Source organism: Alligator mississippiensis, chromosome 11, assembly GCF_030867095.1.
Source record: "Alligator mississippiensis isolate rAllMis1 chromosome 11, rAllMis1, whole genome shotgun sequence".
Classification (NCBI taxonomy): Eukaryota; Metazoa; Chordata; order Crocodylia; family Alligatoridae; genus Alligator; species Alligator mississippiensis.
The window spans coordinates 18342552-18353790 of NC_081834.1; the positions used below are offsets into that span (position 1 = coordinate 18342552).

Genomic DNA, 11239 nt, shown 5'->3' on the forward strand with positions numbered 1-11239 from the left:
GGTAATACTTTATTCACAGATGCTCGCATATCCGTTTGGCATGGTTGCTTTTTGGGCTGCTATCTTTTTTTGTTTTGTTGGGGAATTCTTAACTGAGTCCAGGTTTCAGCAGTCATTTACTCTCCTCTCAGCCATTAACACTGGCCCCTAATGAACTACACGGTTACTGTAAGGGTTTGCTGCTTAGGTGGTGGAGGGGCTCACAGTCTTCTCTTGCTGCTTACGTAGCTCATCACGCCCCCAGCTCCCAGCATCCTAGGATTTTAATCATCCATCAGTATCACCTGGGGGCTGAGGTGGAGTTTTTTTGACAGCTAAGCCCTTTGCTTTCCAAATTTATTTCCATCAGAGGAATACAGTCTGCAAATCCACATTTAAACCTTATTTGTATGATTTAATACCAGCTTTCCTTCATGACATTGGCATGAAGGCTGCTGCAGCATGGGTATGTGTCTTCTAAAAGGATGCCTGACTGTGGCTAGCTTACTCTGTGGGACTGACTGTCCTTGCTAAAGTGTCGTTGGTAAATTTGAAAAGCTGCATATACCGTACACTACTAAAGGCATCAAACAAATGAAATTAGTCTCTGGCTAACAGCCCTATGGCCCATTGAGATGGAAAGTGTGTTTCATAAAGTTCTGACACCCAGACATGGGGGTAGGTGCTGCCAGCCATTTTCATGTGGAGTCTCAGCTTATGTCTTTAGTAGCACCATCAGTTCCATTATGTCTAATAATATGTGGAGCAAGGTGCTACTGAGTGTATGAAGCTACATGTGTAATTAATGAGCACGAATAACCTCTGCAGTGGAGCGGTACTTGTATTTACCCTGCTGCAGAGTTAATTAGTTTCATGCATCTTAAGAGGGGCACATGTGTAGACATTGGGATGATTACTGTGCAGTTAAATAGTCAACTGCACAGTAAAAAATATCTTGTTGAGATGCACCCAGTGTGAGGAAGAGGCTGGTCCAGACATAACAATGACAACTTCATCTCCCATAGAAAAGCTGCTGTTAAATTGCTTGCACAGAGCTGGGAGCAGGTTTTGGTCTATTATTATTTGTCTTAAACCTTAATTTTGCATCCAGGCTACGTGCATCCTGGCTAGTCCCTCAAGCACTGTGACTGCTCAGCAATGCCCAACAGGGAGGACAGAAGCAGTCACCAGGCTTTTTGTCCTGTTAAAGAGATCTGCCATGTTGGGGTCTGCATATGGGTGGTTGAAGAGGAAAAGAAGAATGAAGCTCTGGGTTGTAAGAGAAGAAATATATAAAAGGCTCGCCTATGCCGTGGTTACCTTGCTATGATGGGAGTGTGCATACTGGCAGAGCCAGAGTATACCACTTTGAACCAGTTAAGCCAGCAGTATGTCGAGATTCTGCCAGCAGCAATGAGCAGACCATGGTGATATTCATCTATTTTTGCCTCTTCTAACACAAGAGCGCTATGGTAATTATTTAAAACTCAAACATTTGCTAGCAGGCCTGCTCTTGCAGTCAATGGAAGGTTTGCTGGGATCAAGGCCATACTGTGGCACATTTGTTTGGCTCAGTGTGGCATACTACAGTGACCACAGCAGCTGCACCTGATTGTTGAAGGTAAACAGCCCAAGGTTTGGGTAGTACAGGATGGGAGACTACTGTGGCATTCCAAGATGCTGTAGATATAAGCCCAGGAGTCATGACTGAATATGAAATGAATAAGCCCTCATGCACTACAAGATGGCATTCAGCCTGTGTCATGGGTGAACTGACAGGTGAGGTGGGGAGGAAGCAGGGGAGAAAGATGATGTGTGCTCTGTGTTCTGCCTGAACTGGAGGCACAGCAACCAGCAACAGTAAAACTAGCTATAAAAAACACATCTCAAAAAAACCCATGCAATATATATTTAAATATCCATTGGATGTCATAGAATAAGTCAATGATTACTTTGTCCTTTCTCTGGGCCAGCTGCTCAGCTGAGCTGCATGAGTTTACAACAGCTGCACAGCTAGGTCATGTTACTGAGGAAGGAGTCCGCCTCACCCTTCTTTGTAAATATTTCATGTTTGTGCACAAAAGTTACATCCTTTAAATGCATATTAAAACAAACAAGACATGCCTCTCATCTCTTCCACAGATGCATTGCTATCCTGGGAAGCATGATACCATTCCAAGGAAAGCATTACTGGGAAGTAGAAGTTGAAGAAGATATGGAATACAGGGTTGGTGTGGCTTATGAAAACACACACCGGCAGGGGTACCTGGGGGCAAACAACTCATCCTGGTGCCTGAGGCATATTGTCACGCCATCAAGGTAACGGTTCTACATTTCTGTTCTTTTGGTAATAACAGCAAATGTAGCTCCTCTTTATGTCTGGTGGCTAGAACCTTAACTGCTGGGGCTGATTAAGTGAAGTCTAAGTCAGTCATTAAAATATGTGGCTGTAAATTTCCATCTTCAGTTTTGGGAATTGGCAGGGCCAGAATAGAGGGGCACAAGATTTAAAAAGGGACTTGGATGAGGTGACATTGAGCATTCCCCTGCCTAAAAGTTAGATATCTTGTTCTAGGGCTGGAAGTCACAAATTCAGCTTAGCTGCCTACAAGTCCTGTAATTTAAATGGGAAGAATTAGGCACTGGGGTTCCATAACAGCCAGCACGCTAAGCAAGAGGCTGACTAAGTCAAGCAATAGGAAACACTACCCAAGGGGGAGTGTTGTCCTCTTGGAAGCAGGAGCCTATGTGAAACTGGGATTCATACTCTGAACCCCTCTTATCCTAAGTAACACCCAACTGGAAGGGCCACAGGCTTTGGACATGTGTCTATCTGTAGCACAAAGTGCTACAGTGGTGACAGCAGCATTCCCTAGAAGAGCAGCAGCAGCTCTCTGACAGCACTATAGAGGGAGGAAGTGAATCAAGAGATGCGCTCCCTCCCACCCTGTACCGTTACATGTAACTGTCCACACATTATATGTAACATTATAAAACCATAGCGCTACAGAGAAGTTCCTGCTGGCCATATTTGTGGTGGAGTCCACCAGCTTTGATAACCTCACAGACATCCTGACCACATAACATGCTTGCGTTCAGTAGTGCTCTAAGGGCATCTATAGCGCTACAAGTGTGCCCCCCACCCAAGGGTTAAAGCCTGTTTCACCCACTATATAGCACATGTAGCAGCTGCTAAGATCATGCTGTAGATGACCACATGCATGGAGGCACCCTATCGTGCCTATGAAGACAGGTAGTTCTCCTAGCTTTTTTTGTCCTGGCAGCTAGCCATCCACGTAGGCAACACTGCTGGCACAGCCTAATGGTTAGCCGGCTTGTCCAGGACATGATACACAGATTCTAGGCTTCACTTGAACCTATACAATTTGTGGGTTGTCTTCATGCCCTAAACCCCAAGTCATAGCTGAGAGAACTTTCCATCCCTTCATCCTCTTCTTGAAGCTGGCTTAGTGGGCAGCCATGGGCCCAAAAGGAAAGTAAGCATTGTAGAAGCCTCACTGTCTCCTACACTGTAGGAGCCCAGGGAGACTCCTGCTCTGAACAATTGGACTTGAGTGCTGGCCCTTGCTCCTAAGACTGGTTATGGATTTTTTACTTAAAGACTCTGCAATACCAATAGGTGTTAATAACAGCCAGCTACATGCATAAGGACACATACGTCCCAAAACTAATGGGGCAAACTCCTAGGACTTGCAAGAACTAGTCAGAAGACAGCAGCTCTCACATGTCAGCCCAGCAAGGATCTGAACCAGCATCACCTGCCTCTTAGTAAAGCACTCTGCTCACTTGAGTACAGACTGGGCATCAGGCAGAGCTGTTACTAACTGTCCTCTTGAAACTTGCTTGCTAAGCAGCCAACGGTGACAGGTATGGAGGGCCAGGAGGAAAAAAAACCAAAGCAGAAGGTATGTGTGGTTCAGTGACAAGGTTGCTGCCCTAGCAAGCTGAGGCTGTGGGTTCCAAGCTAGGCCCAGTGTGCTGGCAGTATCTGTGCTCTAATTTAGCTAATGACTATTAAATGCAAGATGCAGCAGGTCAGCTTCAAGAAGAGGGCAAAGTTCTAGCACTTAGCCTGGTGGTGAAGACACTGTTGCTTCAAACCTGCTTTGGAGAAGACAGGCCCTAAATCCTATACGCTCAGCTCCCTTAGTGCATGCCCTATCATAGACTAAGGAATGGGAGGGCCCTGCCATGTTGTTAGTTTGCTTGCAGAAGAGCAGCTCTGCTTTGCCACAAAGCAAAATAAAGTGCCAAACTATACAAAAGCATCCAGTCTTGAACCAGTTCTCAGACAGTCTCTATGCTCTCCATTTCTGCATTGAGCCAGACCTCTAATTGGACCATGCCTAGGCTAAGCCAGTCTTCCCAGCCCCACAGGAAAAAGTGCTCACATCCAGCACATCTCAGGGCAGCATAGAGGGAAGAGTGCCTGCAGCTGGCATCTGTCTCTGTAGTGACACATGGAGACCAGAAGGTGCCCTCCAGTCCCCTGCCCCACCTCTTCCTACACCCAGCCACAGCCAAATGCTACCAAAGCCTCACCTCTGCAGGCCAGATCCAAAGGTTCCAGCCTGCAGGCCATAGGCTGCCAACCCCTGCTCTAGAGGTATTTCATAAGGATTTTAGGGAAAAGAAAATCTGACTAGGGCAAACCCCTTCTGCATCATGTTGAGATACTTCCCTGTGAAAAGCTGCCAACCCTTTGAACTGGTGCAAGCAAGAATGGTTGAGGAAGAAGCTGGATCCTGTGAGATGCTGTATCAGCTATTCATTAGTGCTGAAAGAAATGAGGGCTGAAGACTCCACCTCCCTTCACTGTTAAGCCACTTGTATTTTTGACTGCCACACTTTGCACTTAGGAAGGGTATTGAGTGCCTGAGCATGTGTTGCATTATTCAAATGGTGCCTTAATGGAGAAGAAAAGGTCTGGCTGCATTAGACACCGTGTGTTCCATTAAGTGTTCCAATCAGAGTGACAATTGCAGTGATTTTTACTTGTGCCCTCGGAGCCATGACATAAAAAGGTCATCCTCTGGGAAATGAGGGATATGAACATGCAGTGGCTGAAGCTCAGAGGAACATCTTAGTAGTGTCACTCTGGCTGCTCATCCCAGAGGAACTCCCACCTTAACCAGAGATGCTATCTAAAACAGTGGTTCTCAACCTTTTTTTGTACTGGGACCCATTTGTAAACATTGATGGCCAGTCCTGACCCAGTGCCCCTCATTTCTGATCTGCTGCCCCCTGCACCCCCAAGGCCTCAGCCCCACCCCAGTGTGTAGGGCAAGGGGTGGATGTGTGGAGCTCTGGGTTCAGACTAGCCATCAATATTTACAAATGGGTCCTGGCTTCCCACATTTTTCTCCTTCAAAGGACAATTAATTTTTAAAGTTTGATTGTGATCCTTTTATATATTCTTGCCACCCACTTTTGGGTTGTGTCCTATGGGTTGAGAAATGCTGATAGTGTTGGCTACAAATGTCCAACTCGGGATCCTTAAAATTCTAGTTTATTAGGCGGATTGAAACACTGTAATCATAAACCTTGGGGCTGGTCCACACGCACACATGCACACACATACACACACACACAATAGCAGGCTACAGAGTCAGGTATACCTATCCTACAAGCGCTGGAGTCTGTCGTTGAGGCTTCTTTCAGTGTGGTGTTATCTTCCAGAAGGGGGTCGCCGGCTGGTCCTTCTGGCTGGACAGGTCTGGTCGAGTTGGAGATCAAGAGGGCGCCACTGAGGGTCACTTTTCACTGCCTTTTATCTGTCCCTGGCAGACTTTGGTGACTCCCCAGTTTTCTGGTTTGCCCAATCCAGGGGTCATTGACCCTCGTGGGACTTCCCCCCCCTCGGTGGCTACTGGACAGCATCTGTCAGCCCCAGAGGTCGTCCGCATGTACGTGCAGGTTTGGGAGTCCGTTGATGAATTTAGAATAGGGCTCTGGGAGTGGTCGATCTGGAGATATTCAGCCCAAAAGTTGGTCTCTGGTGTTGATTAAGTCAGGCCAGGGCTTCTAGCCCTTGATCAGTGAGGTATAGAGATTTCCCGGTTGTTACATTGTCTTCTATTGAGTTCTTCCCTTGGTTGATCTGCAGCTTCCAGGTGTTAATTGGTGCCTGCTACCATGTTACACATTCAATCACTGATTCACTCTCTCTTTCAGGGGCCAGCCTGATACTGTGAAGGGCAGTTTGATTCCTGCCTTTGTTAACAATGTTACAATGAATAACTTACTAAAACACATTTAGTTGTAAGTTGAAAGGTGAGGAGTATAAAATATAAGCTACAAATGCCATGGCACACAAATAGATAAAAATACCAAACTACAAGGGGAGATATAAAATGCACACATACAAATTTTAAAATACAATTCCTTATCTTAAAGTGAAAGAGAGAGGAAGGAAGAAAAGGTAGAAAAAGAGAAACATATCCAAAGAGGGGAGAGCAAATGCAGGCAAGAGGAAAAGGGGGCTTTCTGCTACATTAGAGGAAAAGGGGGCTTTCTGCTACAATAGGAAAAGTGGCTTTGTAAGCAGGGGCAGATATTACTGTGGCTGACATCCAGCCAGCCATTAATTCAGATGGCTTTGGATAGAATACATTTCACATCTGCTAACACACGTGCAAAGTGAATGTTGGCTCCCCAAGGCACAAGGAGCATGGTTTAGCTTAAAGGCGACTGGTAGAGGGGGTACGTGCCCCCCCCCCAAGACTGGCCCCCAACTCAGCACTGCTCAGGATGGCAAACCGCAGCCCCACAGAGCCAAGCAGGGACTGGGGACAGCTTTACCTGTGCTCCAGCTGGTGGTCCACAGTTTGCTGGGCCAGCTGCTTCCAGTCCACAGTTTCCGGTCTGCAATTGTGGGCCCCCCCCCCCAGGAAGCATCAGTCACCCCTGGTTCAGCTTCATGAACCTTCTCTAAAGTAACCATAGTGTTTGGGCTCTGTGAGCAACTGGGGAACAGGGCTTGGCCAGGACAAGCAGAAAAGCAGAGTAGGTATTCTTCTTGCCTTTCTCCTGTCAGAGCCTGCAATCATCCAATCGCAGATCTGAGGAGAAAATGCTGCTCTCTGTCAAGCTGTAACTCCCTTTGACTCTCCCTGTGCATTTGACGGGGAAGGCAGAGAGTCCAGCACAGCTCGTATATGGAGTAGGAAGTGGACTCAGGAATTGTCAAGGTGGCTGTTGGACCTCCAGCCCTCAGTGCTTTGACATCAAACCCCTATCTATTCTGCATAGATGAGAGAAACACAAGAGGCCACAGTCTCTTCCTCTGACTTTTTCCAGATGGGGAGATGTTGGCCCTTTGTAAATGATGGTGAATACAACTGCAGCCAAAATATCCTGTATAATCTGTTCCAAAACAGACCCAGACTGTGGGAAGAATAAGGCTGCACATCCAGTCTTGGACTGGTGAGGTGGTCCATTTGCTATGGGAGGATGGGCCTGGCCTGCATGTACTCAGAGGAATGCAGCTTCCTTCTCAAACATACTGTGTGTCAAGACTTGTTCTTCCCCTTCCTGTTTTCACTTGCAGGCACAAATATGAATTTCTGCACAGTGGGACAACACCAGACATTAGGATTACAGTTCCTCCAAAAAGGATTGGCATCCTGCTGGACTATGACAACTGGAAACTGTCATTTTTTAACCTGGATATTGCACAGCATCTCTATACATTCAACAGTCACTTTCAGCACTATGTCCACCCTTGCTTTGCTTTAGAAAGGCCTGGCTTCATGAGGATCCATAATGGCATTGCAGCGCCCACATCTATTGCACTTTCATGATCTATGCTCAACAGCTGCCACTCAAGCTATGTCACATCTGTGCTTAATATAAATTGACAACAGCCTTACTTAACAATCACTTCCCCCCTCTCAAGCACACACTCTTTATGCCTCAGTAAATGATGAAAGGCTCACCTATTGCATGTTCATGGCACACAATGTTCCTGCGGGAAAACAGTGAGTTCTGTAAACTAAAGACTTGCAGGACTGAGCCCTCAGACTCGAATAATTTCTTCTTAATTCAGTGTGCTTTTAAGCTCTGAAAGGTTGGTGGGTTTTTTATCTTAACACTTTTACAGCATTATTATAAGCTTGTGAACTTTCACAGAAATGGAGGGAATACTCCAGGGATTCAGACTATGAGCAACAAAGCTGTGTCATTTTTGGGATATAGCTTTTGAATCCTCTGCAAGCTAACAGTAGAAAGAAGTTGGTCAATAAGGAATTAGTTACAGTATCAGCCCTGATCAGGAGGCTGGGGTAGTGTGGGTGTGAAGTTGCATGGTTGACAGCTCAAAGGTCACAAGTTTGAGGCCATAGCAGAAGTGCTTATGCTGCGGCCTGTCAGATTCCAATGAATCTGAGAATTCCATTAATACCTTGTCAAAAGGATGGGAGAAAGGAAAAGGAAGGTCAGCCCTGATCTTAGTGGAAAGCTATACAGATTACAAGAGGCATCCTTACATTGGTTGCACTGTCGGCAGCAGATAGAGACCTACCTTCCCTTTTCAAGGGGTGGATCCTGTCAGCTGAGATTTGATGCAATTTGAGGATGGAAACCGGTATTGCTAAAGCTTGTCCAGTCCTCATTTTAGGCCTAAGGAATTCCAGTACTTTTAGCCAATCTTTTTATTTTATTTTTTTAAAGCGAGCGAATTTTATTCTTGTTTGTTTGAGATTGAGCTAAGAAAGATGACAAGAGCAGCAAAAGGCTTAATCACTATGCAATGGTTAAAGCCAAAATCCACTCATAACCCAACCCCCCCATAAAAATGAACATCAAATGTTTTTACAGTTGCATGAATTCAATGAAACAAGATGATCAAATGTCTCATGCATATGTGAATCATCTACTCGACTCATACCACTCTAAACAAGACCTTTTGAAATACTCCAGCACGTATTTTACACATTAAAGATATTTTTACAAAATCCCTGTGATTTTCATTCCATTTTTTAGCATAAATGCAGACCTCAGAGGCATCTTTTTACCTTAGTTGGTCTCACTTGCATCCTTACATGCCAGCTGCAATGCAACTCATAAATACTTTCTTAAATACCTCACAATTGCCCAAATACTATATTTCAGATGCAATGCGTTTGTTTGGACTTAGTGTATGGATTCTAATTATCCGTAGTGTAAAATGTAGACGTTATATGCCAACGGTCAGTCCTGAAGTCGTTTAAGCTACAGCCGCCCTCATTCAAATATATTAAAACTATTTGAATTACAACAAAATAATTGGCTGCAATGCAATATCACAGATTTATTCACCATGTTTCTTTCTTAAAAAATAGTTGTTACAGCTTTACATACCCTGGGATGCTCCAGGGAAGGGCAAAATCTACAACGTGCACATTCAAAAGAATAAAACAAAGGCCTTGTAAAACAAGTTAAGAGAAACAATTCAGGTGGGAGATGACATCTAGTTAAGACACTGATGGCTGTTGCCTTCTCTTAGAGGGTGTCAGGTTAGGTTTGTAAGCACCCTATCAAGAGGGGCTTAGCATCAAAAGAAAGCATCACGCTTTAAAGTCTCTTCTAATAGCTATATCTATCTATCTCACCCTTTAAAGTTTACCTTAGTAGCAAAACATAGGGATTTTGGTCAGACTAGAGGATTATAGTGGTCTGTCCGTCTGTCTGTCTGTCTGTATATATATCCTCTAGTCTGACCAAAATCCCTATGTTTTGCTACTAAGATAAACTTTAAAGGGTGATATTTCTGATTGACCAAAAGCCAGAATTTGGTAAGGCATCAAGAGCTAGATCCCCAACTGGTATAAACCATCACAGTTCTACTGCAGTCAACAGCACAATGACAGGTTACACCAACTTCAATTTGGACTAAGAACCTCAAGTGATAACTCCCCCACACCTCTGGGTAAGCTGTTCCAATGGTTAATTATCCTCACTTTATAAAATGTGCCTTATTTCCAGTTTCAGCTTCCACCCACTGGACACTCATGCCTTTACCTGTTGAGAGTTCTTTACTATCAATTTTTTTCACATATAGAAAAAAAAATCTGAAAGGAATAAAGCAAGACATCAGAAAAGAAGCACAAAGGTGACTGAATAACTTAGTAGAGCTAGTGGATATACAAACTGATTTCCACATGGAAATGTGCTCTCTGGTGCCGGTGCTGAAATTAAGCCACTCACCGCTAACAGCTTCACATCCTAATGAGGTGCTAATCCATATTTTTATCCTTTCATTTATGCATTCATTTAAGGTGCTACCAAAACCGATTCCACTGGCAAGCTGTCCTCAGGGGCCACAAGACTTTGCCCCCACACAAGGGTGTTGTGAGGACAAATACATTACGCAATTGTAAGCTGCTCAGATAAGATGGTAGTGGGGATCTATGCAAGTGCCATATAGCTAGGTCACTGTGTTGCTTTATAAATCTGTTGCACATAGCATGTGCGCCGATTTAATATTGAACTGGATGCTGAGCACAACAGAACTTAGTGTTCATTACCAAAGACCTGGAGTAACTGACAAAATGAACTGCAAAAATATCTAAAAACAGATATGCCAATAATTAACTATCTGGTTATAAACAATATAGGAAATTAGTTTGCCATGTTTTGCTTAATAAAAGCTTCACTTGTCAGCTGTAACCCAAGGGTCTCCCATGGGAAACCAAAGTTTGTCACTTACTTAAATATTTATGCAGCTAGGAAATAGGCATAAACAACCTGAATTTTTGAAATCCAGTTGTCACTCCGAGTTACCTGCAAACATATATGCCTTAGCACCATTTCCATTACAAAGTCTACTGACTGGATTTGATTATGCACCCAATCCTTGTAAGGTTATTTCAATAGAGTTTTGCAGACATGCTTCGCACAGAAGAGAAAGCTCAGTGCATCTGTACTGAAAATAATGAGGGCCTAACCCCATACTAAGCTGAAACCTGCATTTGAAAATGATGCATAAGTTTCCTCCTTAAATTGGAGCATATTGCTATTTGTTAAACAGGGCAGCCCCATAGCAGACTAACATTTTCATCCAGGTTCATCTGAGAAAAGAATGTTCCTGCTAATGTATTTTTCTTAATTATGGATGTCACTGGATAATCAGTACTTCAGGGGTAGATGAGCCTATGAATAAAACAAAATTAATTCTCCTCTCTGGATTGGCCAAAGAAAATTTGGCTCAGTGCTAAAAGTAGATCATGTAGGGGGCCACTGGCACATCTAAAACAGTCTA

At 44.3% G+C, this 11239-nt stretch overlaps 1 protein-coding gene across 1 annotated transcript in view; it reads left to right on the forward strand.

Moving 5' to 3' along the window:
• FSD2 (fibronectin type III and SPRY domain containing 2) overlaps window positions 1-9088 on the forward strand; it is a 37176-nt gene extending 28088 nt beyond the window's left edge. The window contains exons 12-13 of the mRNA XM_059714638.1: window positions 2122-2298; window positions 7550-9088. Coding sequence (XP_059570621.1) covers window positions 2122-2298; window positions 7550-7802 — 430 coding nt within the window. The 3' untranslated portion in view covers window positions 7803-9088. The remainder of the gene's footprint in view (window positions 1-2121; window positions 2299-7549) is intronic.
• Window positions 9089-11239: the final 2151 nt, after the last annotated feature.